Source organism: Vanessa cardui, chromosome 3 (genome assembly GCF_905220365.1).
Source record: "Vanessa cardui chromosome 3, ilVanCard2.1, whole genome shotgun sequence".
Classification (NCBI taxonomy): domain Eukaryota; kingdom Metazoa; phylum Arthropoda; class Insecta; order Lepidoptera; family Nymphalidae; genus Vanessa; species Vanessa cardui.
In genome coordinates this window covers 3,082,194-3,109,012 of record NC_061125.1, presented here as the reverse complement: position 1 = coordinate 3,109,012, position 26,819 = coordinate 3,082,194, and the positions used below count along the sequence as shown (strand labels likewise).

At 38.6% G+C, this 26,819-nt stretch overlaps 3 protein-coding genes across 6 annotated transcripts; 2 read left to right on the top strand and 1 right to left on the bottom strand.

Annotated features, from left to right (window-relative positions):
- Positions 1–136: 136 nt before the first annotated feature.
- On the top strand, positions 137–6,809 carry LOC124543928. 3 transcript variants are annotated; one of them, XM_047122256.1, is made up of 8 exons: positions 137–1,108; positions 1,523–1,680; positions 1,752–1,860; positions 2,451–2,536; positions 3,129–3,269; positions 4,753–4,852; positions 5,768–5,920; positions 6,691–6,809. In XM_047122256.1, exons 1-8 carry the CDS (start codon positions 505–507, stop codon positions 6,789–6,791), a joined length of 1,452 nt encoding a protein of 483 aa, XP_046978212.1. In that variant the 5' UTR covers positions 137–504; the 3' UTR covers positions 6,792–6,809. The 3 variants fall into 3 exon arrangements, with proteins under 3 accessions (XP_046978212.1, XP_046978214.1, XP_046978213.1); XM_047122257.1 differs by having other exon boundaries at positions 144–1,108; positions 5,771–5,920; XM_047122258.1 differs by lacking the exon at positions 6,691–6,809 and having other exon boundaries at positions 4,753–4,912; positions 5,768–5,887.
- Positions 6,810–8,184: 1,375 nt separating this feature from the next.
- On the bottom strand, positions 8,185–10,865 carry LOC124543767 (3-ketodihydrosphingosine reductase). Its single transcript, XM_047122066.1, has 3 exons — positions 10,130–10,865; positions 9,197–9,438; positions 8,185–8,667 (listed from the first exon to the last, which is right to left on the bottom strand). Exons 1-3 carry the CDS (start codon positions 10,674–10,676, stop codon positions 8,449–8,451), a joined length of 1,008 nt encoding a protein of 335 aa, XP_046978022.1. The 5' UTR covers positions 10,677–10,865; the 3' UTR covers positions 8,185–8,448.
- A 776-nt stretch (positions 10,866–11,641) lies between these two features.
- On the top strand, positions 11,642–26,585 carry LOC124543193 (baculoviral IAP repeat-containing protein 7-B). Of its 2 annotated transcripts, XM_047121298.1 has the most exons (11): positions 11,642–12,342; positions 13,014–13,159; positions 14,622–14,750; positions 15,064–15,268; positions 15,778–15,936; positions 16,917–16,988; positions 17,543–17,645; positions 20,088–20,235; positions 20,509–20,779; positions 25,490–25,626; positions 26,202–26,585. In XM_047121298.1, the coding sequence occupies exons 1-10, from the start codon at positions 11,932–11,934 to the stop codon at positions 25,610–25,612; spliced, it is 1,767 nt and encodes a 588-aa protein (XP_046977254.1). In that variant the 5' UTR covers positions 11,642–11,931; the 3' UTR covers positions 25,613–25,626; positions 26,202–26,585. The 2 variants fall into 2 exon arrangements, with proteins under 2 accessions (XP_046977254.1, XP_046977264.1); XM_047121308.1 differs by lacking the exons at positions 25,490–25,626; positions 26,202–26,585 and adding an exon at positions 21,054–21,994.
- The last annotated feature ends 234 nt before the right edge of the window (positions 26,586–26,819 follow it).

Here is a 26,819-nt window from a genome sequence, read left to right as displayed (position 1 = left end):
ATGAATTATAAAGACAAATTAAGCACATAAATCAGCGGTGCTTGCCTGGGTTTGAACCCGCAATCATCGGTTATGATGCACGCGTTCTAACCACTGGGCCATCTCGACTCTTTTTTATATTGTTTTATCAAAAACATATAGAAACCGTGTGTATATATAATATAATCTAATTTAAACTTCAAAAGACTATCAAACCATCAAACACCTTTTTAAACTACTCTCCTATTAAGTATAGTGTGTATATAATTATTAAGTACGAGTATGGTGTTGGCAGACCATTATAATCCGTGTGTATATTTCTACTAGAAACACACCAATTAATGACTAAGTGTCACATACTGTGTTAGTGGGTCAAATAAGTAAATCATTACGGTTTCTAAAATGTTTAATTAGATCCGTCGAGCTGTCTCTCCCGACTATTATAAACCCGTGATACATAGTCATACCTTTTAGTTTACTTTTTGCACTGAACTGTATTAGAAGCAATGAATCTAAGCTACCAATATGGAATATAAAAAATACCTAATTATAATGATCAATATATTGTGCATTCACAGTAATAATTGGTATCTTGCAACTGATAATAGTAATTTAAAAATATTTGAGTCACAAATTAATCAAAAACAAGACAAAATAAGAAGATTTATCCCACTGAATACAGAAGATCGCGGCTTAATAGATAAGAAGAATATGAATTCCACAGTACTTGATTATTACCGCGCAGAAGTTCGAGAGTTTAAGCCTTCTGATTACATGCAGATATCCACTCTCCTAAAATCAACTAAACGGTCAGCACTGAAAACTGATAGTGTAGCTCATAATACATATATAAGTATAAATAATACTATCCCTAACAATAACATAATTCAAATAAATCGAGCCAAACGAATAAATAAGAGGCGATGTGCGCAAAGACCAAAGAAAAATCGTTTTAATTCAAAAGGTCAGAACAGATTTCTGGATGTATTTGAAGTTGTCGAATTTGATCACGTGACGTGTTCGGCTCTTAATGGATTCGAAGGGACTTGTCTACATGAATACGACTGCCAAAAATTAGGTGGAAAAACGATGGGAACTTGTGCTGACGGTTACGGAACGTGTTGTGTTAGTGAGTATTCTTTTTGAATGATACTGTTGGTAAATTGTAAAAGAATTGTAGCCTTATTTGTTGTGACTCTCTCTATCCCGGTTATATAAAAAATGATATCTCATATTTTAATTATAGTTGTGTCTTTACATAATAGGTCACTACATAAAAATCCGTGTTAACAATGATTTTACGGAATTGAGTGCTGGGAATTCATCCAATCATTTTTTAGTTATCTATGTTAAAATATAAAATACACTTCCAGCAATTTTCTCAAATCAAAATTGCCATTTATACTTCACAAAGGCATTTGTACTGTTGACATTATGAAAATAAACCATTTAATTGCAAAATGTCTTTAAATCATCAGCTAAAAATACATACATTTAAGCATTTACGAATTAGTTTAACATACGATATAATTTATATTTTTAGTGCAGTTTACCTGCGACGGACGTTCGTCATCTCCTAGTGTATGGTTCACTAATCCTGGATATCCTACACCAAGTCCTGATAGGCTTTCATGCTCCTTTACACTAGAGAAATATTCTGATGAAGTAAAGCAAATACGACTGGATTTTAAAAGTTTTGAGGTAAGAGCAATAATGTTATATATTGTATTCTATCTTTGTTAACTTTATATATGGATATCTGTTACTTTCAGATTTTACCGCCTACAGCAGGAAGTTGTGAGCAGGATCAGTTTTTAGTAACAGGACAAAATGTTAATAATGTTATACCTATCCTTTGTGGTATTAATACTGGACAACACGGTATGTTATCATATAAATTAAGTTACTGTTAATTAATTTATTATTACAGTACACACTACTTAATAATTTTTAATCTGTGTTCGCCCAGTGTTCGAAATTTGATAAAGAACTTGAAAAGAACATGACGCTGAATTGTTTGATTTTTGCTTATAATATAGGTCTACCCACACTAGCAGCATACACCGGTATAGCTTTTTAATTAACTTTTGCATTATCACATTAAACTACTAATTTCAATTTTATTAATACTCTATAGACATATTTTACATTAAAAGGCCATCCGGTTTAGATACCCTCATATAGTCTGGTTATCTTAGTATTTATGATAAGACGATGAGACAATTTTTGTATTAAGGTATTAGGTAATACAAAAATTGTCATCATCAATTGGACAATAAATCTCAAAAATAGAATACGAATATGAGAATATATTTAAAGGATTTTTGTCCTTGGATGTGATGTTCGACGGAAAAAAATTAATGGAGTTATTTTTGATTGGATAAACTAATTATACTAATATTTTCCTAAACACTAGATGAAGCTAATATAACTATACGTAGTTATTGTATCGATTTTTGTTTATTTTTTAGTGTATATAGAGGTTTCCAATGCAGAGGGTCCAATAGTTCTTTCATTTCAGACAGTATCGGAAGAAAATCGCTTGTTTTCTATTAAGGTAAAATAATGGATCTATAATTTATGATAAAAGCATAAACAAAAATGTCATTTAAGTAGTTTCTAATAAGAACGAAGTAGGTAATAGTTTTAACACAATTGTATTTGAAACTTAGTCTATTTACTCAACAGTAGAGACCAAAATAAATAATGGGAATTATCCTTAACTTTCCTTCTTCTCTATTATGATGATGTTGTTGTTCAGACCGACCTCAAGGGCACCTGCCAACTAGGGGCAACCTGCGGGATATATTATAGAGTACAAGCTTAGGAGCAAGTACAGGTGTACTTTCATAATACGAGGGGATAACAAATACCTACGATACGACCGGAAAGTTTATTAGGTGCAAGACCAGTGGCTTTTCTTGCGCATCAAGGCATGAGAGTATACACACTTTGAGACTCTGCTATAGAGAATTATTCGATAGACTTTAAAGTTTTTGTCGACCGATTTGGGTTTTGAACGCAGGACCAAGATTTATTTGGGATATCTAACCTTTCAGTCAAGGACAGCTTTAGACAAGTGTAACAATAAACATTTTTACTAAAAATTTTCACCTACTGTACTAAATATGAGTTCTGGTTTTGTACAGGTGTCTCAATTGATTTCCTCTGACAATTTAAAAGCACCTTCAGGATGTTTACAATACTACAAGAATGAGCACGGGTATATAGAATCGTTTAATTACCGCGACACATCTGAAATAGGAATTACAAGGATATCCAGTTATTTGGTGAGTATCCAATTGTTACAAAATCGACATATTATCCAACATTTTAAGTTCATCTTCATAAACACAAAACAATTTTATCAACTTTTTAGACGATTTCACTCTTCTAATTAGGATTTAATTTAAATATAGAAGTAACAAAATCTGATATAATTCAATAACTGGCTTGACGATACATTTTTTTTTCGTTGGGTGACAAATCTTAGTCAACTTAAACGAGTGTAGACAGCGATATGAGTGATATACAAATATATGAATGCCCCAAATAAATTCAGAAATCGGTACACACTCAGAAAATGCCAGCTTTATGTTACTTGCTGTAATTAAAACTTAGGGCTACACAGGCTTCTTGACATAGCCCATACGGTTAGATTTTTAAGTTACAATTCAGCAATTATATAAATTTCAAATATAAATCATAGGCCATATAATTTAAAATAAGTTGGCAGAAGATGAATTCGCTATAGTTAGGGAGGCGAATAGGGGAATTTTCGGTAATACTCGAGCGTGGCAGTTTAAGATATGAGAGATACCTTAGACCTAATAGAACTCCCGGTTTTTTGAGTATATCTCGAAAACTGAGGGCGTTAAAGAAATTGACGATGATTAAATTATGTGACTTTTATTATATCACAAAATTTTTTTTTTCTAAAGTTTCTCGACAATTTTCGTGAACTCGGAAAAAGTTACGCTTATCTGTATACAAAAGTATTATTAACATGTACAGTTTCATGTATTTATATTATTCAATAGCCTGTTGATCCTCAAATTGTTTTTCGGACGTACCGTAAGCAAAACGAAGTGAAGAATTGAAGCAAAAAAGAGGGAATTGAGAGAAAAGCGGAGAAAGAAAGGAAAAAAAAGAAACCAAAAATCCTTTTTCGGTCAGATTAAGAGAACCCACCAACATTTTTGTCAGATTAAGAAAATATGCTTTCAGGATACCGAGATAAACCTCCCCTATGAAAATCTGACGCGCTCGAGTATTTCAAAAAAACTTTTTTTTTGCATTTTCAAAAATTCATCGTAACTTATCGTCACGCCGAAATTGTCAGTTTTTTTAAAGGGAGCTTCCTTGGGGCCTACTTAACACCCCTTCCGAAAATCTGACGCGCTCGAGTAAATTTTTTTTTTTTGCATTTTTGACTACTTTATATGCCTACCCCCACCACGCAAACCGGCAGATTAGTATACCGTTGTTATCAGAGGCGCTTGGGGCATACGTAGTATGAATATCTGACGCGCTCGAGAATGCCCAAGTAACTGTTTTTTTTAACATTTTTGAAAAACCGTACATTATTTAATGTTATTGGTTGGAGGTCCTTGGCGCGTACGTTATTTCATAATTTAAGTATGTTTAAGTGTTTTCCTTTTTTTTTTTCTTATCAATGTTGCGGCCTTGAACTTTTATTTGGAATATATTTACATAAGTTAATAAAACGTGTGAGTAACGCGCAAATGAAACAATATGATATCTTATTTTTAGAACTACCTGAATTATGCTATATGCATAGAACGCGCACATGCCTTCTGTAGTGTAACGTACACCAACGTCGGCGATATGCAAATTATCAACTATGATTCTGGTATGTTCAAGAAAATCACAAAGCGGTTGTCAACAAATGACGTACTTAATAAATAAGTAGGTACGTAGTAAGAATAAAAACTTCCCCACAAATGTAGGTATATGCGCTAACTTAGCAATTGTGAACAGCGTATCTAGCGAAAGATTTACTTTAGGTAGGTATATAAAAATACCATGTTATTTCTGACAGACGAACATTATTTTGTGCTCTTTCGTGTTAATGCAATTATGTAGTTAATTGATTATTAAAAATAATCTGAGTCACATCTGCACACGCGTCCGGTCTTTTGTTATTAATGTAATTTAAATTTAAAATATATGGTAGCCATTTTTCTTGCATGTCGAAAAGTAAACTATATGTAAATATATGTAAATATATCCCTACTTATGTATTTTTATTAAAATATAAAATATTAACGTTGATTAAGTTACATTATTTTTTAAATTGTGCGTTCCACTTTCTCATTGTTTCTAAAAGAGCGAGCTGTACCAGTGAGATTATGAAAAAGTATAGATAAATCTTTAACCGCTTGACCTACTTTTGTCACTGTGGATAAACGAAATGAGACCTGTAAAAAAAGTTTAAGCCAGACGACAAGTGAAAACCATATATTGGACAATGTTATGCTTTTCCGGGTGAAAAGTATTGGATACTGTACTTTTAGGTGGTTAGTTGCAAAGTAGATCGAGCTTCACAAAAATTTTCCATCGAACGACCGATAAATTAGTATGGATTATAATATTAACATTGAAATAATTAATAATTGAAATATCTTCACGTAACATAAGATATATTAATTTCCAATCAGTTCCGTTATCTATCGATTAACAATCTTTAAAATGCGTGAATCATAAATCTGCACTAGATAACAAAGGCACGAATATAATGTATGTTATTAATCATCTATTATATTAGAAGGTCTGCCTGTAATTCCGCCAAGACAAGCTGGTGTTGAAATATTCGATTGTCCGAGCGACTGGCTACTGATAGCCGCTGTTCGGCTGTGTGGCGAACGTCTTAATGATGGTTCCATTCTACAGGACTTTACTTTAGATGCTCCCGTCACAGGTTTGATATGAAAACAAAGTCTTATGTATAATATCTAGGTACTTTACAAATACCGTATTTCATCGTGCCAATGAACCGAGCAAAACTATTTTGATGACGGAGAAACTATTAATTATGGTGTCTTGTATTGTGTGAGTTGGAAAAAACTATAATAAAAAAACGAGTGACAAAAAGTGGCATTGTGAGGCGTTCTTTTTATATTGAACTTGCTGTTTCTGCGATTCACTCGTGTAGTTTCTTATTCGTAATTAATGTAATTTATAATACCTTTGAGCTTATTCAGTTTGCAGCGACACAATATCCTTCAATATGATCAATTGTGTATTTTCAATGTGATTGGAAACAAAAAGATAGGCGGAGTTACTTTCGTATTTAAAATTTAAAAAAGTATAAAAAATATTGTGGAGAAACTATACATAGATTGTCTTACGTCAGGAAAATACTTACTTTTTAAATAAAGTCATCAATTACCATAAAAAAGTCAAGGCAAGACAAATTAGGTATATACATACCTACATGGGATTAGGTATACCTAGGTATGTTAAAAATTTTAAAATATGAAGTTTGTACACTGAATGATCAACGACATGGTAATCTTATAGTCACATCTTCTTATTTATGTTTTATCTTATCTTTTATATATAGTAACCTACTTGTTAGCTTAGTATGGGCAATTTTCTCGCCTTTTGTAAGTACTTACAAACGTACCTAACTTATTTTCATATTAATTTCAATAATTTTATTTACATTAAGTACCTATAATGTTTCAGATGATGGAGCGGGGCCAATAGTAATATGGTTCAGAACAGACGGAATATACGCCGGCCGGGGTTTCAAATTAAGCTATCAACAGAACGCTTGTACTAAATAATTAATAAAATGACATTCTGTAATACGAATTACTATTTTGCTTTACTTTTATAAAGCGACTGTTAACCATAACGTCTAATGATATATGTAGTCATTCATATTTCTATCCTTTTGTTTCGAATGTAATAATCATTACACTCCTTAGGTAGGTATATTTACTACCTATCAATATATTTCTCATTATTTAGGAAACTATTCGCTCAAAGGACATTTATGAAAATCTCATTCAAAGTGTATCCATAATCTGGCATTTTTTCTGTATGAAAAATAGGTAAATATATAAATATACCTAATTCATAGCCTGAGAAGTGCGACAATAAAAACAAATATGGGACTTATTTGAATTAAATAATAAAAAAAATTGTAGTTATACCTTGATCAAAGTATCTATCGCACTTTATGTTATGAATAAAAATCGATAATAATCAATCGTTCCTATCACTTGGCCAGTGTACAAATTAACAATAATAAAATGTTACCTTGTCGCAATCATTAGTGTCAAATGATATATACCTACCTATAGCTATGTCAACCAAAAAGGGAAAACTGATTGGACAGGGTTGAGTGGTCAATAAAAAATCATAGAATTATATTGTTTTAATTTAAATAAATAAAACATATTTACAATAGAAATAGAAAAAATAAATAAACAAGCACATCTTATGTAGTAACTCACATTTTCACTACGGGCTCTTATACTTTTTTTTTGTTAAAAATTGTGCATTTTGGCGGTAATGCCCAAAAATAATCAAAGAACTTAGTAAGTAATCATGATTCATGAAATCAATTTGTGTAAAATGACATCAAAATTAATCCTAATATTATTATTTTTTTAACCTATTTACGGTAATACGGTCAAACAGCATAATAAATAATTTAAATATTTATTACGTTCGACATCGTAAAAAATGTATGTTATGTTTCAATTTATTTTTATTTCTTTTTTATCGTTTAATTGCCGTTGGCGATAAAGAATTTTAAATATTCTAAATTTTGAATTAATAAAATAATAATTATTTTTAAACATAGATCAAAAATTCCTCTTTCCTTTAACAGTAAGCTACATTCTTTCACTCCTTTGCATAATATTTAATAATATACTAAGTCCTATAAATATATTGTATTGCCTTTGGAAATAGTTATAAAAATCACATTTTAATAAACATGAAATTAAACACTACAATAACTTAACTAAAAATAAACACGATTTAATATGGATTTGCCTTCGTTGCCGACATGGAGATCCACAAATCATATTATATATGTTGAGATTTTGGTGAACATTAAATATACTTATTCGTCTTAAAACTGTAAGATATTATAAGGTCAAAGTGTGAGTATAATTTTGATACATATTGATAATGTTGAAAAATATTTATTAAAAAGTACTAAAGTATTCACTTTAGAACTTTAGTTCTAGTAAGCTAGAATACATACTTAAGTATGATTCAATCAAATACAATTTATAAACTTAATTAACATAAATATATTAGTAGCAGTGCTGTCATGAGCCTATTTGAAAAAATATATAAGAATATGTACTTAAATTGATTTTGAATATTAAAGTTGTCATAACAACACTACCAAATAAGGAGGTCAAAGGTTTTTTTTAGTTTATTATTAATGGTCCAGTACTAGACAAATTTTTCATGATCGTGTTATAAACTTTTTTCTTTTCCATTATCACTCATTTCTTTTTCCTTTAAACCATCTCTTACAATTTTATGGAATGATAACTGTACTCCAATCATAATAGCCTTTAAAATACCTAAAGAAAATATTTGGAGTAAAACTTGTGTAACATTGTCTATTGTCCCACAGTATAAAATTGATAGTAAGTGTCCACTGAAACCAAATACGGAGTATAATTTGCCGTTCTGTAATAGAAAACAAATTTGAATTATAAAAATGGTTTATTTGTAATAGGCAGGCGGGAGGGTAAATGGGATACCTATTAGTATATGATCACATTGAAGCTGCAAGAAATAATAAGCATTCCTTGCATTACATCAATTCATCACCAAGCTTGGGAGCAAAGATGTTATGTCCCTTGCGCTTGTAGTTAAACTGTGTTAATTAGCCAAACCGGAACACAACAACACTAATTATTGCTGTATGGCAGTAGAATATCTAATGAGTGTGTGGTACCTAGACAGACTGGCTTGCACACCCAGCCACCAAGATGAATTGAATACAAAATATGAATACCATCATAAATAAAAATCTTGCAACATTCTAGTCAATAAAAGCAAAGGGAAATAGAATAAATTATCCCCATCATCAACAATTGATCTAAATTGAGATGTTTATTGTTAGTTAAATAGATGTCACCATGACTTGCATGTTACGTAATCAATATTGCATACGGAAACATATTTCCTAAAGTAAATAATATTCCTTACTAACCATTGCGTCCCTTATTAATTTTTTACCAACTTCCTCGGGTGTGTGAAGACCTCCAGAACCTGATATCAGTTTTGTTTCCTTAGGTTTTGTGAGTTCCTCATTTTTAAATCCGGGAGTATCAGTGTCTGGTGGAAATGCAAGTGTCAATCTCACATTTGTCCCGACTAACTCCATGAAGACAGATTCAGCTAAGCCACGAACGGCCCATTTTGCAGCACCATATGCACTATATCCATATATTCCTGAAATAAGTACATCATTTTTGTAACTTACATTTTAATCAATCAATTGATTAACTAATAATAGAAAAATATATTTTTACCTCTCTCTTCTAACTTATAAATAAATTAAAGGATAATGAATGAACATATGCATCTTAACCGATGATTGTGGGTTCAAATCCAGTGAATATTCATGAGCATACTTTTAAGTTTTTTCATCGAAATTCTGCCACATGTATATTCCACTAGCCCACATTGGAAAAGCATGGTGGGATATGATCCAAAACCTTCTCCTCAAAGGGAGAAGGTATCTTAGGCCACCAATGGGAATTTTACAAACTGTTAATATAATTTGAGCATAAACAATGTGAGTAATTTTACTTTAGAGTTGTTTATATTTGTAAGCCATTCTTGGTGGGTACCACCCACCCATCAATTATACCGCCAAGCAACAACACTTAGTATTATTGTGTTCCCCTTCAAGAGTGAGTAGGCCAGGGTAATGAAAAATACAAGCAACATATGATCTTAGTCCTCAAGGTTGGTGGGGCATTGGAGATGTAGGAATGGTAAGGTTAATGGTTAAAAAAATTTATAATCATGTCTATGGACTGCAGTTACCACTTACCTTCAGGTTGCCCATTAGCCTGTTCTCCTACATATATCACAAAAAAAAATTAAAGATATAAACTCAGTGATTAAAGATATTTACCCAATAAAGCAGCTTCTGTGGAAACAAATACTATTAAGCCTTCATTGCGTTTTTTCATTCCTGGCAGGACATACCTTGTTGGATAGGCTGTACCGAAATAATTCAAATCTATCATCTGTTTTATATGTTCTATCTTCATATTTTCAAACTGGCCACAAATACACATTCCAGCACAATTAACCAACATAAATATTGGTCCAATATCCGATTCTGCTTTCGATAAACACTTCTGGATCGTATCATAGTCCGATGTAATATCTAAAGAAATATAATTAACCTTTTGTCCACTATATGGTTTACAATGTGCAGTGATTTCATTAACACTTAAAATAAGTTTTTGAAGATCTCGACCGATTATCGTAACATTAGCTCCTAATTTGGCCGCTTCAATAGCCACAGATTTTCCAATACCGCTCGATCCGCCAGTAATGACGACGTGCCTATTATTAAGATTTTTGTAAACAATTTTCTTTTCCAAACATTTATTCAAGGCAAACAAAATTATAACTATAATAAGAATTACTAGACCAATATATATGAAAATCATTTCAGCGATTATTAATCTTCAACTTTTATAACTACCGCGCTAAGCTTATCAGCTAGTATGCTGGAAAGACGTTTGTGGAATCACACTGATAAACAAAATTAATTTCCGCGAGATTTAATAGCACAGTGCGGACAACGGTTCGACTTATACCGTAATTATCAATTTCAAAGGTTTCAAAAGACTGATGAGTGAAGAGGCCATTGACATTGGATAGAGTTGCCGACATTTATTTATTTTTTCCCAAAAAGTCGTGTCAAGAAACAATTTTTTTATTAACATAAGAATTAACAACATTAAATGCTTAAATATATATATACAAATATGAACTAAAACTAGTTACTGTAGAAACAATTGATATTTGATAACCATAATTTTTTTTCACATAACTTGATTTTTTTAAATGAATTCGATATAGAAAAACAGAGAAAGAAAACTATATTACTTGTGAATGGAAAAAATAATCTTTATATAGTGATTTTAAAAAAAATCCTTGGCGTAAAAATAAAGCTATTACACCAAAATCATTTTTATATAAAATGTTGCCAAGACGAGATCATATTATGACTCTCACTGTGTAACTCTAAAAGTCATTAGATATCATATAGAACTAATAAGCTTTTAATTCTTTAAAGCCTAACTTCACAAAATCTATATCATATTCAAAATAATGTAAAAACACCTTGTTCATGAATTAACATACATACTATTTTCAGGATACACGCGAAAGCAACTCGTAAATAATGTGCTATCGAAAAAATGTTGAAGGTCACGGATGAGAAGTAAATGATTTAGATTTTGATTAACAAAGAAAAGAGAGAGAGAGAAAAAAGAATCAAAGATCGTAAATAAACCTTTACTAGCAGTATAGTTGCTTTTGTACCTACATTAAAGTTTTGGGTCGACTTTCTCAAATCAGCTTTAATGAATAACGTGAAACGTAGGCTATTTATAATGGTAAAGTAATATAGATTTAATTAATAAATTCCAGAAAAAATTAACGATTCGTAAATGATATACGTATTGTGTTGGCAATTCTTTCTACTTCATTTGTCTAGTGACAACATTCATTTAGGTGTCACATAAAATGTCATTATAGTTTTTTCATACTGTCATATCAATTATATTGATTGATTTCAATTTTAAAAATAAATTTAATAACTCATACATGAAATATTTAAAGTAGTTAGAACATAACTCGGTTAGTCTAATTTTTGTTTTGTAAACTTATAAGTAGTATTGTATAGTGCCGTTTATAATGAACCAGGAGACTAATAGACTAAACACATTTACGAATTGGCCAACTTCAGCTCCTGTAGATCCAATTAGAATAGCCAAAGCGGGTTTTTTTTACACGGGACAGGGAACAGAAGTTGAGTGTTTCAGTTGTGGGGGAAAAATATCAGAGTGGAATTACGGAGATCAGATTATGTGGAGACATCGAGTCATGGATCCAAATTGTGCATTTGTTTTGAATCCAGTGCTGTCTGGCAACGTTCCTCTGGTGATTGGTCGTGATTGCAATTCTATACAAAGTACGGAGCAAAGAAATACTTCTCAGAATGGGCAGCAAGAATCAGACCCACCTGTGGAACCCAACAGAGTTACAGAAGAAGATGATATGTACAAGAGTGATGCCTTACGTTTGTTGTCATTTGTAAACTGGGATGTAAGTTGTGCAATCACAAACCTGCTATTATTTTTATTACATACTACATATTTATTTACATACTATTCTATATACACTGTTTTGTTTTGTTTACCATTTGAAGATGCTAACTAATGCTTATCATTTTCAATTTTTTTTTATTGCTATGGTCGAAATCCACATTCTATTTTATATTTTGACAGTAGAGAGTTCTTTTTACAGATGATAAATTAAAAAAAAAAAACAATACTATTAAAGGTATTTGTTAAGAGCTTTGTAATAAATCTGACCTTTAAGTAAGTTAGCCAATAGTTAAACATGTTTGACCTTACTTGCCAGTATTTGAAGTTTTGTTTAGTTTACACAAGTGGGTTATTGTTGCATTACTCTGTTCAGTGAAAATTAATGATTAAAAATTGGCTTATTGGCTTGATCCATAAAGGTATTTTTTCAAGTGAATTTATGTTAATGTTCTAAATTAAATTAATTTGAGAATTTGTACTTGCATGTATATATAGAAATTTATATTATAGTGCATCAGTTTGCTTTTTGAAAATATAATTTTTAAATTATATTCATTTAAATATAAAAACGAGTTGTTTTTCTAGCTTAATTATATTTAATTTGAAAAAAAATATAACTGTTTCTTTTATCAATGTGTATGACTAATAAATTCAAATATCTTTTTAAAGGATACATCAGTAGCACGAGAAGAGTTGGTGAATGCTGGTTTCTACCATGCCGGTGAAGGACGTATCCGATGTGCTTGGTGTGGAGGGGAATTAGCACCTTTCAGAAATTTAGGGTCACTCGGCACCCCATTAGATGTGCATAGAATGTAAGTATGTACAATTGTAAGATTTATAAGAACTATGTACAAAGTGTATTGTTTTCAATATTTGAAATTAAAATAAACATGATCAAAAATACATCCAGTTGTATTTAGATTGAGAAATAAAACTAAAACTTGGAAAAAATTATTATGTTTTCTATATGTATATATGTATATATGGAAATATAACATATCAATGTTTATAAAATATTCACAAAAAACGAATAATATCTGCCATTATCTTGATTGATTTGAATTGATTATTGTGTATATCTTTTATTAAAATATACTTTTAGGACATTTATTAATTTAATTTGGGTTAAGTTATTACACAAACTTCCTTATCTAACCTAAAGGGTTATTAACTTGTATATCTATGTAGGTGTTCTTTATGGATACTTGAATTGATGTATAAGGTGAATTCCCTTACTCTATGAGTCATAATAATTCTCATTAAATTGTTTGTATAATCATCACTAACTTTCCTTATTTTTAGTATCAATATTTTATATATGCTAATTTGTCATTTCAGAAGTTCAAAGAGGCATTAATACCATGATAAAATAATAAAATTTAATATCATGGACTTTGATTATGTTGTTAAGTAGTATATAATGTTGTGTTTGTTTGTTATAAGTTTCTGTTGTTGTGAATGTGTCAATTTTTTCTCTCAGTTAAAACTAAAAAATATCATATTATCCCATATTCATTTATTGAGACATAGGACTGACAAAAACAAACAATACAAACAAAATAGACGCAAAACATTTTAACTAAAAGAGATATTTACGATACTAATAATATTTAAATATACAATAATATTTATATTTAATAAAATAAATTTTATTATTCATATAAATATTTTGTATTACTCATGAATGGAAATAAGTCATAGTTATATAAATAGTAGTGTTTTATTTCTAGGTATATATTAAACTATCTGTTATCTGCCTCCTGGTGCGGTAAGAGATAGGATAAATGGATTTTAAATTTAATAAAAATTACATCTTATAACTTACTGTTAATGACACGCGGATAGCTTCCGAGCGCATGTGACGTCATTATGACGTCATGCATATTAAACATGAATCACATATATCACAGGATATATTCCTGACATGTTCAATAGACACGTAATTTTTACTATCTTTACTAATATTATAAATGTCAAAGTAACTCTATTTGTCTGTCGCTCTTTCACTACTAAACCAATGAACAGAATTTGATGAAATTTGCTTCATACCAAAGTCTTTCATAGTATTTTTCTTATTTCCATAGTCTTTTTAGCCTAACACATGACAAACAACTATTATTTTTATATTTAAATTCATTTATTATATTGTTTTAAAAATACGTCGATTTCTATACGTATTTTTACGCAAATTTTAAATAAAATTAAATTTGTATTACTTTTCAATTAAATATCTTACTGTATCATCAATTGAATTGCGCTCCATAATGTTTTTAGGTATTTCCCAAGATGCGAGTATGCAGCGTCATTGGAGGAAGAACGACGTAATAGCGAATTTTCGCCACCAATATCACCTCCTTCGTACACACCACCTTTGCGATCACCATCGACCACCAGACCTCAATCGTAAGTGTTATATTAATCAAAGCTTTGTCTTCTTCTATTAAATGTCAAATTACTGATGACAGAAAGAGACAAAATGTCGAGTTAAATGGTGATAATATCGAAATATTTCTGAGCACAGGTTACGGCAGTTTTTGTAGTTGTCAACGGGATTACCTCATTCACGTTTATTGACTTACGACCTCCTGCCTGTCTCATACTGTAGTTAACTGTCCTTACGAATGTTTTGGTTGGTGATGAAGGGTATAAAGGATAGGTGCGTTTAATATTTTGTTTCTTATATTTATCTCTTAACGTAGTTACCGTAATATTACAGTTCAGGTGCGGTACAAAACGCTCGCGTGGTAGAGGCGGGTGCGGAGTGGAGATCCCTGGGGGTGGTGGGGGGAGGGGCGAGGCACCCCTCCCGCGCCGCGCTCGCTGCCCGTCTCGCCACATTCGAGCGCTGGCCAGCGGACCGAGCACAGGCTCCGAGGACTCTCGCTGATGCTGGATTCTTTTATACAGGGATTGACGATCAGGTAATGATAACAGATCGATAGGATCTGGCAAAGATTCCTTGAAAGACTTGTACATATGTGGTAGTTAAAGAAATGATCACACGGTTAGGCTAAGGCTCCCTTTGAGGACTAAGTTTGGTATTTATACCATCACACTCCTTCATTGATAGTCGGTGGGCACGAACCATTTTAAAGGAAACATATTATTTATGTATATGTACCTATAGCAATATATGATACCTTGTTACAATGTAGACTTAAATTTTGGTCTGCAACCATAGTTTATTAATGGTAAATATAGGTAAATACTTATTTATATTGTTGCACAATTGCACTACAGAAGAGAACAATAGATATATCTGGTCACTTTAAAAAAAAAAACAATTCACAATGATGCGATACTATAATATGAATTCCTTATAGAGTGAGTGAGTGAGAGTGGTTCGGTTGCTCTCTGGTGATAAGAAACAGTTCACATATAACCCTGTCCAATCTGCGTGCGCTATACACGAGTGCGTTTGTGTGCGCAGGTGCGCTGCTTCTACTGCGACGGCGGGCTGGGCAAGTGGGAGGCGGGCGACGCGCCGTGGTCGGAGCACGCGCACTGGTTCCCGCACTGCGGCTACGTGCGCCTCGTGCGCGGACAGGACTTCGTCGACGCCTGCCGCACGCGCGCCGTGCCGCGCTCGGTGAGACCCACGCACCGCCCCCCCCCCCACACACGCACACTCAACACACACACGCACACACACGCAACACTCACGCAACACTCTCGCAACACTCACGCACACACACGCACGCACACGCACGCAACACTCACGCACACACACGCACGCACACGTACACACGCACACACGCACACACGCACACGCACACTCACACACTCTCTCTCTCACACACACACACACACACACACACACACACACACATTCACACTCACACACGCACATTCACACACGCACACAAACAAAGGCACTCTCACACTCACACACGCACTCTCACACACGCACACTCACACACGCGCACTCACACTCACACACGCGCACTCGAACCCACACTTACACACGCACATTCACACACGCACACTCACACACGCACTCTCACACTCACATACGCACACTCACACTCACACACGCACACTCACACACGCACACTCATACTCACACACGCACACTCACACACGCACATTCACACACGCACATCACACACACACATACACGTCTAAATTTACGAGCCTGTTGTATTATTTAGTTATAATTAAACATTTTTTTATTTTCTTTGTATATTATATATAAACTAAATTAGTAAAGCTATCATCGATTCTTAATATCGATTCAATCGAAAAAAACAGGCAAGAAACTCAATAGTTAATAAATATTACAGTTGAAATAAATCAGCGGCGCATGGCGCAGGAACAGATGGTGTTACTAAATTCTTACTCTATTTACGGATTTTAATTATTTCCAAAACGTACTTTTTTTACGAATCCATAATGAACATACGCTTTGTTTATCTGTCTACTAGATATCTAGATCTACAATTACACCATAGATTATAATTATTATAGATTATGTCAATTCAAGGTCAAACTTATTTATTTATCAATAGACAATTTATAAGCTTTGAAAATATTTCATAATGTAATTTTTTTCATTTCTAACAATTTCAGTTCTCCGCCGACAGAGGTCTGACTACAAGAACTCGAAATCCATCTGTAAATTTTCCAGTTACCGGTAGCCAGGTATTTTATATTTATAGTATTAACTTTATGCAATACTAGAAGTCGCCCGCGGGTTCGCTCATGTTTTAGGATGTTGGTTGTCATGTGTTAGGCAAAAAAATAGCCATGTTCTTTCTTATAGTTCAAGTTTACTTCATACCAAATTTCATCAAAATCGGTTCAGTGCCAGATAGACATAGTCACTTTTTATAATATTAATATAGATTATGCGAGTCGAGATGGCCCAGTGGTTAGAACGCGTGCATCTTAACCGATGATTGCGGGTTCAAAACCAGGCAAGCACCGCTGATTCATGTGCTTAATTTGTCTTTATAATTCGTCTCGTGCTCAGCGGTGAAGGAAAACATAGTCAGAAAACCTGTATGTGACAAATTTCATAGAAATTCTGCAACATGTGTATTCCACCAACCCGCATTGGAACAGCGTGGTGGATATTCCAAATATTCTCCTCAAAGGGAAAGGAGGCCTTTAGCCCAGCAGTGGGAATTTACAGGCTGTTGTTGAATGCGAATTGATATGTGGTTGGTTAAAATAAAACTTTACTTGTATTTTAGATAGAAGAATGTATGGAAAGCAATGCAGCTGTAGCCGCCCTGGGTGCGGGGTTAGACGCTGCGAGGGTACGGCGGGCCATTGTACGGAGATTGCGAGCAACTGGTAATAATATTATTAGTTACACATAAATAGTCTGCATTAACCCCGCTGCTGAAAAAATAATTGCTTGGAGGAAAAGTTCTGTCGTATTTTAAAGAAACTATTTGAATTCATTTATATAAATTTATTTTAGTGTATTTAACATTAATCAATTATATATGCCCCTTTATTTGTTACAACTTGTTGCCATATTTCTGACAATAATCCTGTCATATTCTTTAGAATGTTAGTTAATCTTAGCAACGTATTATCGTTAGTTATGTCATTAGAAATATATAGAATATAAAATATAAGTACGTCATAAAAGTATGAATTATTATTATTTAGTAAAAAAAGTTTCAAATCCCAATGACTCACCGGCCAGATTTATTTTTATTTACATGAAAAATTACCTGCTTATTTAAAATATGACAGACCTTCCCTCCAACCTAATATATCTCCTATATGTAAATGCTTGGGGTCTCCGTTGCTGTTATGCTGAAATTAAAAAAACATTAAATGCAAAAAATGCCAAGTCTCTCGATGCAGTCTTTCCATCATAAAAAGTTTTTAGATCTCATAGAAGCCAAGTCCTATTCAAATTATTTTGTAGTTATAAATCAACATTTACTAATTGTAGAGCTGAGAAGGCCCAGTGGTTAGAACGCGTGCATCTTAACCGATGAATGCGGGTTCAAACCCAGGCAAGCACCACTATATATATGTGCTTCATTTGTGTTTATAATTCATCTCGTGCTCGGCGGTGATGGAAAACATCGTGAGGAAACCTGCATGTGTCTAATATCATCGAAATTCTGCCACATGTGCATTCCACCAACCCGCATTGGAACAGCGTGGTGGAATATGTTCCAAACCCTCTCCTTAATGGCAGAGGAGGCCTTATCCCAGCAGTGGGAAATTTACAGGCTGTTACTTTACTTTTTTTACTTTTATTTACTAATTGTATCAATAGTTTTCTTTATATTATAATTATAGTGACTTGGCAAAGAGCACAAATTAAAAATTGTTGCCTGGAATTATGTGCAAATGTTACTGACGAGACCTGTGATCAGATTATTTGTTATGTGTGAATCATGATGGTCACTACCGACTACATGCTCCAATACAATAATTAAGAATACCATACGGGCCATCACTTTATGAAAGTAAATGAACTGAGAGTACACTAACACTAGTGTTTGCGTACACACTTGTGCACTATAACTTATGTCCTGCGCAGTTTGCTAGTCTGGGATGAGACTGACCGCCGTTGCCAAAATTCGGATGGGTCGACACAGATAAACCAAAAGAAAATTTTGTGATATTAGTGTTTACGCATGCGGTGTGTGTAACTTTCAACTCCTCCAAATATGCCGTTTTTTTAGTTTCTTCTTGTGAATTTATTATTTTTCTGCCAATGTTGCCACAATTGCTCGAATGGCACAATTTATATGCCTTCCCACAAAACTGTGGCACATGTGCAGTAATCACTGCAGTATAATAAAATATAAGTAAGTAGTAATAGTAATCACTGCAGTATAAATAAAAATTGTTGATAACATTTACAGTAATTAGTCCTACGTGCTTCGATAACGTCAAACACTTATACCATAATTGTTTTAATAAATTTTATCTTATCAATATAATTGTTCTGGTTGGATAAAGATTGTTCACACGGCGATATTAAATGCATTGCTAATTACTAGCAGATAAAAAATCTAAAAATATACTAAATATTAATAATATGATCCATGGCAGGGGTTTGAGAAAGCCCGTTTGGCTCATAAAATATTCTACCGTCAAAAAGCAATTGTAGTATTTGAAGGCTGAGTAAGCAAGTAACTAAAGACAACAACAACAACAACAGCCTTTAAATTCCCACTGCTGGGCTAAAGGCCTCCTCTCCCTTTAAGGAGAAGGTTTGGAACATATTCCACCACGCTGTTCCAATGCGGGTTGGTGGAATACATATGTGGCAGAATTTCTATGAAATTTGTCACATGCAGGTTTCCTCACGATGTTTTACTTCACCGCTGAGCACGAGATGAATTATAAAGGCAAATTAAGCACATGAATCAGCGGTGCTTGCCTGGGTTTGAACTCGTAATCATCGGTTAAGACGCACGCGTTCTAACCACTGGGCCATCTCGACTCCGTAGCTACTAAGTGAGCCGGTGAAGGCTGGGAGCCGGTCTACTTCCCCGCCATCAGATATGTTGAAGCGTAATAAAGCAATCATATATGGTAAACTAATGTCAACTAAAGACACAAGAGACATAACATCTTAGTTCCCAAGGCTGGTGACACATTGACGATGTCAGGAATAGTTAATATTTCTTACAGCGTCATTGTCTATGGGTGATGGTGACCACTTACCATCAGGTGGCCCATATGCTCGTCCGCCAACCTATAGCATCAAAAAAAAATTGGAACAAAATGCACTAACATTGTATACTTTTGACCCAGGTCTACCATTCAGCTCATCAGAGGCGTTGATTGACGCGGTGTTGGACGAGCAGTTAAACGAAGAGGCTTGGTCGGTGTCCCCTCACAGCCAGCGACTCGCGAGGGATATCCTTGCTGAGACCTTGAGGGATTTCGCACCTCGATCTGGGTGAGAAATTGGCAGTGTTTATTATAAGCTATTTGTCGATAAAGAGAAGAAAATAATACTTTGAAATTTATTTATCCCAAAGTGATTTATTTTCAATACAATTCATGTAAAAGAAGAAAATAACACAGTCACAATTCACTAACATACATTTTTTGCTAAACATATTAATTAAATTATACAGTCCAGAAAATTGTAATTTTTCTTACAAATAACATAAAGTGATATGATTCCTCTAAATGTGTCAGTGGGAGTTATAATTTTTTTTTTCTTTAGAATAATTCCATCGAATATAGAAGAGGACAGACCGGACAGTCAAACATCACAGACAGACAGTCCAGTTCGATCTCCCACCCCGAGTAACGTTTCAATACAATCAAACAATCCGTCAGATAACAGCAGAACAGAAAACTTAACAAGTGAAATTAGTAATAATAATCACGAACGAGAAGCTAGTCCCGTTTCCAATTCAAAACAATTGACCTTAGAAGAAGAAAATAGACAATTGAGGGAAGCGAGAATGTGCAAAGTCTGCATGGACAACGAGGTAAATATTATTTGTTATTCTTGAAATTTAAAAAGTAATAAAAAAAAATTGTGACACTTTAAATTCTCGTTATAATTGAATTTATAAGTTGATTGTACTATTGTGTTTCTTAATAAATTTGTAATAATATTTAGCGTAACATATAAGCAGTTAGCAGAGTGGTTCATGTACAAGTGTGGAGGTAAGTATAACGTAGATCTGGTGTCATGCGCGGGGCGCGCGGTGTAGTGTGCGTAGTGTAGCGTGTACGGTACAGTACGGAGCGTGTGTGCAGGTGAGCGTGGTGTTCCTGCCGTGCGGACACCTGGTGTCGTGCGCGGGGCGCGCGGTGTAGTGTGCGTAGTGTAGCGTGTACGGTACAGTACGGAGCGTGTGTGCAGGTGAGCGTGGTGTTCCTGCCGTGCGGACACCTGGTGTCGTGCGCGGGGCGCGCGGTGTAGTGTGCGTAGTGTAGCGTGTACGGTACAGTACGGAGCGTGTGTGCAGGTGAGCGTGGTGTTCCTGCCGTGCGGACACCTGGTGTCGTGCGCGGGGCGCGCGGTGTAGTGTGCGTAGTGTAGCGTGTACGGTACAGTACGGAGCGTGTGTGCAGGTGAGCGTGGTGTTCCTGCCGTGCGGACACCTGGTGTCGTGCGCGGGGCGCGCGGTGTAGTGTGCGTAGTGTAGCGTGTACGGTACAGTACGGAGCGTGTGTGCAGGTGAGCGTGGTGTTCCTGCCGTGCGGACACCTGGTGTCGTGCGCGGGGCGCGCGGTGTAGTGTGCGTAGTGTAGCGTGTACGGTACAGTACGGAGCGTGTGTGCAGGTGAGCGTGGTGTTCCTGCCGTGCGGACACCTGGTGTCGTGCGCGGGGCGCGCGGTGTAGTGTGCGTAGTGTAGCGTGTACGGTACAGTACGGAGCGTGTGTGCAGGTGAGCGTGGTGTTCCTGCCGTGCGGACACCTGGTGTCGTGCGCGGGGCGCGCGGTGTAGTGTGCGTAGTGTAGCGTGTACGGTACAGTACGGAGCGTGTGTGCAGGTGAGCGTGGTGTTCCTGCCGTGCGGACACCTGGTGTCGTGCGCGGGGCGCGCGGTGTAGTGTGCGTAGTGTAGCGTGTACGGTACAGTACGGAGCGTGTGTGCAGGTGAGCGTGGTGTTCCTGCCGTGCGGACACCTGGTGTCGTGCGCGGGGCGCGCGGTGTAGTGTGCGTAGTGTAGCGTGTACGGTACAGTACGGAGCGTGGTGTTCCTGCCGTGCGGACACCTGGTGTCGTGCGCGGGGCGCGCGGTGTAGTGTGCGTAGTGTAGCGTGTACGGTACAGTACGGAGCGTGTGTGCAGGTGAGCGTGGTGTTCCTGCCGTGCGGACACCTGGTGTCGTGCGCGGGGCGCGCGGTGTAGTGTGCGTAGTGTAGCGTGTACGGTACAGTACGGAGCGTGTGTGCAGGTGAGCGTGGTGTTCCTGCCGTGCGGACACCTGGTGTCGTGCGCGGGGCGCGCGGTGTAGTGTGCGTAGTGTAGCGTGTACGGTACAGTACGGAGCGTGTGTGCAGGTGAGCGTGGTGTTCCTGCCGTGCGGACACCTGGTGTCGTGCGCGGGGCGCGCGGTGTAGTGTGCGTAGTGTAGCGTGTACGGTACAGTACGGAGCGTGTGTGCAGGTGAGCGTGGTGTTCCTGCCGTGCGGACACCTGGTGTCGTGCGCGGGGCGCGCGGTGTAGTGTGCGTAGTGTAGCGTGTACGGTACAGTACGGAGCGTGTGTGCAGGTGAGCGTGGTGTTCCTGCCGTGCGGACACCTGGTGTCGTGCGCGGGGCGCGCGGTGTAGTGTGCGTAGTGTAGCGTGTACGGTACAGTACGGAGCGTGTGTGCAGGTGAGCGTGGTGTTCCTGCCGTGCGGACACCTGGTGTCGTGCGCGGGGCGCGCGGTGTAGTGTGCGTAGTGTAGCGTGTACGGTACAGTACGGAGCGTGTGTGCAGGTGAGCGTGGTGTTCCTGCCGTGCGGACACCTGGTGTCGTGCGCGGGGCGCGCGGTGTAGTGTGCGTAGTGTAGCGTGTACGGTACAGTACGGAGCGTGTGTGCAGGTGAGCGTGGTGTTCCTGCCGTGCGGACACCTGGTGTCGTGCGCGGGGCGCGCGGTGTAGTGTGCGTAGTGTAGCGTGTACGGTACAGTACGGAGCGTGTGTGCAGGTGAGCGTGGTGTTCCTGCCGTGCGGACACCTGGTGTCGTGCGCGGGGCGCGCGGTGTAGTGTGCGTAGTGTAGCGTGTACGGTACAGTACGGAGCGTGTGTGCAGGTGAGCGTGGTGTTCCTGCCGTGCGGACACCTGGTGTCGTGCGCGGGGCGCGCGGTGTAGTGTGCGTAGTGTAGCGTGTACGGTACAGTACGGAGCGTGTGTGCAGGTGAGCGTGGTGTTCCTGCCGTGCGGACACCTGGTGTCGTGCGCGGGGCGCGCGGTGTAGTGTGCGTAGTGTAGCGTGTACGGTACAGTACGGAGCGTGTGTGCAGGTGAGCGTGGTGTTCCTGCCGTGCGGACACCTGGTGTCGTGCGCGGGGCGCGCGGTGTAGTGTGCGTAGTGTAGCGTGTACGGTACAGTACGGAGCGTGTGTGCAGGTGAGCGTGGTGTTCCTGCCGTGCGGACACCTGGTGTCGTGCGCGGGGCGCGCGGTGTAGTGTGCGTAGTGTAGCGTGTACGGTACAGTACGGAGCGTGTGTGCAGGTGAGCGTGGTGTTCCTGCCGTGCGGACACCTGGTGTCGTGCGCGGGGCGCGCGGTGTAGTGTGCGTAGTGTAGCGTGTACGGTACAGTACGGAGCGTGTGTGCAGGTGAGCGTGGTGTTCCTGCCGTGCGGACACCTGGTGTCGTGCGCGGGGCGCGCGGTGTAGTGTGCGTAGTGTAGCGTGTACGGTACAGTACGGAGCGTGTGTGCAGGTGAGCGTGGTGTTCCTGCCGTGCGGACACCTGGTGTCGTGCGCGGGGCGCGCGGTGTAGTGTGCGTAGTGTAGCGTGTACGGTACAGTACGGAGCGTGTGTGCAGGTGAGCGTGGTGTTCCTGCCGTGCGGACACCTGGTGTCGTGCGCGGGGCGCGCGGTGTAGTGTGCGTAGTGTAGCGTGTACGGTACAGTACGGAGCGTGTGTGCAGGTGAGCGTGGTGTTCCTGCCGTGCGGACACCTGGTGTCGTGCGCGGGGCGCGCGGTGTAGTGTGCGTAGTGTAGCGTGTACGGTACAGTACGGAGCGTGTGTGCAGGTGAGCGTGGTGTTCCTGCCGTGCGGACACCTGGTGTCGTGCGCGGGGCGCGCGGTGTAGTGTGCGTAGTGTAGCGTGTACGGTACAGTACGGAGCGTGTGTGCAGGTGAGCGTGGTGTTCCTGCCGTGCGGACACCTGGTGTCGTGCGCGGGGCGCGCGGTGTAGTGTGCGTAGTGTAGCGTGTACGGTACAGTACGGAGCGTGTGTGCAGGTGAGCGTGGTGTTCCTGCCGTGCGGACACCTGGTGTCGTGCGCGGGGCGCGCGGTGTAGTGTGCGTAGTGTAGCGTGTACGGTACAGTACGGAGCGTGTGTGCAGGTGAGCGTGGTGTTCCTGCCGTGCGGACACCTGGTGTCGTGCGCGGGGCGCGCGGTGTAGTGTGCGTAGTGTAGCGTGTACGGTACAGTACGGAGCGTGTGTGCAGGTGAGCGTGGTGTTCCTGCCGTGCGGACACCTGGTGTCGTGCGCGGGGCGCGCGGTGTAGTGTGCGTAGTGTAGCGTGTACGGTACAGTACGGAGCGTGTGTGCAGGTGAGCGTGGTGTTCCTGCCGTGCGGACACCTGGTGTCGTGCGCGGGGCGCGCGGTGTAGTGTGCGTAGTGTAGCGTGTACGGTACAGTACGGAGCGTGTGTGCAGGTGAGCGTGGTGTTCCTGCCGTGCGGACACCTGGTGTCGTGCGCGGGGCGCGCGGTGTAGTGTGCGTAGTGTAGCGTGTACGGTACAGTACGGAGCGTGTGTGCAGGTGAGCGTGGTGTTCCTGCCGTGCGGACACCTGGTGTCGTGCGCGGGGCGCGCGGTGTAGTGTGCGTAGTGTAGCGTGTACGGTACAGTACGGAGCGTGTGTGCAGGTGAGCGTGGTGTTCCTGCCGTGCGGACACCTGGTGTCGTGCGCGGGGCGCGCGGTGTAGTGTGCGTAGTGTAGCGTGTACGGTACAGTACGGAGCGTGTGTGCAGGTGAGCGTGGTGTTCCTGCCGTGCGGACACCTGGTGTCGTGCGCGGGGCGCGCGGTGTAGTGTGCGTAGTGTAGCGTGTACGGTACAGTACGGAGCGTGTGTGCAGGTGAGCGTGGTGTTCCTGCCGTGCGGACACCTGGTGTCGTGCGCGGGGCGCGCGGTGTAGTGTGCGTAGTGTAGCGTGTACGGTACAGTACGGAGCGTGTGTGCAGGTGAGCGTGGTGTTCCTGCCGTGCGGACACCTGGTGTCGTGCGCGGGGCGCGCGGTGTAGTGTGCGTAGTGTAGCGTGTACGGTACAGTACGGAGCGTGTGTGCAGGTGAGCGTGGTGTTCCTGCCGTGCGGACACCTGGTGTCGTGCGCGGGGCGCGCGGTGTAGTGTGCGTAGTGTAGCGTGTACGGTACAGTACGGAGCGTGTGTGCAGGTGAGCGTGGTGTTCCTGCCGTGCGGACACCTGGTGTCGTGCGCGGGGCGCGCGGTGTAGTGTGCGTAGTGTAGCGTGTACGGTACAGTACGGAGCGTGTGTGCAGGTGAGCGTGGTGTTCCTGCCGTGCGGACACCTGGTGTCGTGCGCGGGGTGCGGCGCGGCGCTGGGCGCGTGTCCGCTGTGTCGCGCGCAGGTGAAGGCGCTGGTCCGCGCCTACCTCGCTTGACCGACTCATGTACGGTACGTACATTGAATTTGCTTAAAATAAGTATATTTTACTTCCAAAATTTCATTTATTTATTGAGTTGGACATAATTTCTTATTCGAGATCATTCCTCGACTTATCATTACTCGGCATTCTTTTGATGGTAGATTTAATCTATATATCATTGTATTGATCGTTATCAATTGAAAGATATTATCGAGCTTAAATAAAATGTAGTCTACATGCTTGCTGTCTTTGCATTGAATTTTTTTTTCGAAAATTTCCGAACAATATACATCAAGTGAACATATTACAAGATTAAAATAATTTCAAGTAAATATACGTATGTGCCCAAAAAAGAAATCCAAACCTTAGAAAATAGTAAGTTTTCAAACATATTTTTAAAAGAATTATAAAAAATGTTTTACTAGATACAGTTCGGGAAAAATATTTTTCCCGCCATGACGAATATCTGTCAATATTTATGTTGCCAGATTAAAAATATATATATTCAAATGTTTAAAAGATAAAGTGACAGATACACATCTATAATATACAGATAATAATTATTAATATTATGTTAAGTATTATATTACGATTATGTTTTCAGAAATGTACACTTATGGTGTGAGAATGAAAAGGAATTGATGCAAAGCTGTCCGGAGCAGCAAAGCGCTTCAGTCAGTGCATGGCTTATTTAGGCTTATTTAATTAGTTTACATTATGAGGGTTTCATTTAATGCTCACTTTACCGTCTCATACTAAAATGGCATACTTTCATAACTTTGTATAAATTGACGAAAAAAGACAGAATAATTCGATATTATAAAAAACGATCAGTCATTTCCTAGGCCTATTTTTGTTAAGTGATCTTATTTATAATAATCCAAAATTCATTATAATGAGTCGTAAAATTTTGTTGCGACCGAAACATTATTGGACACTCCCGTATCGTGTTGCAAGTAACAGTCTGTAGATTTCCCACTGCTGGGATAAGGCATCCTCTTCAAGTAAGGAGAGGGTTTGGAACATATTGCAACCTTCCTTTGGTCAATTCTACTGACCTAAGTTACCGATTCTACTTCGACGCAACGACTATTCCTAAAAAAAGTAATTCCATTAATTGAAGGAATAATTTCTGATAATGATGACGTTTCGACTCCTTGGCGATAAACTGTAATTTTTTTTGTCTATTTGGGGCCCAGTACCGTTTAGTATAATACATTAC

Excerpts from the sequence above, each read along its gene's own strand:
- LOC124543928 (XM_047122256.1), top strand. The coding sequence starts at position 505 with ATGGAATATAAAAAATACCTAATTATAATGATCAATATATTGTGCATT. Across the intron at positions 1,681-1,751 it reads TGGATTTTAAAAGTTTTGAG|ATTTTACCGCCTACAGCAGG; the intron begins GTAAGAGCAATA and ends TGTTACTTTCAG. Across the intron at positions 4,853-5,767 it reads AATTATCAACTATGATTCTG|AAGGTCTGCCTGTAATTCCG; the intron begins GTATGTTCAAGA and ends CTATTATATTAG.
- LOC124543767 (XM_047122066.1), bottom strand. The coding sequence starts at position 10,676 with ATGATTTTCATATATATTGGTCTAGTAATTCTTATTATAGTTATAATT. Across the intron at positions 9,439-10,129 it reads CACAGAAGCTGCTTTATTGG|GAATATATGGATATAGTGCA; the intron begins GTAAATATCTTT and ends TACTTATTTCAG. Across the intron at positions 8,668-9,196 it reads AATTAATAAGGGACGCAATG|AACGGCAAATTATACTCCGT; the intron begins GTTAGTAAGGAA and ends TTTCTATTACAG.
- LOC124543193 (XM_047121298.1), top strand. The coding sequence starts at position 11,932 with ATGAACCAGGAGACTAATAGACTAAACACATTTACGAATTGGCCAACT. Across the intron at positions 16,989-17,542 it reads TTCCAGTTACCGGTAGCCAG|ATAGAAGAATGTATGGAAAG; the intron begins GTATTTTATATT and ends CTTGTATTTTAG. Across the intron at positions 17,646-20,087 it reads ACGGAGATTGCGAGCAACTG|GTCTACCATTCAGCTCATCA; the intron begins GTAATAATATTA and ends CTTTTGACCCAG.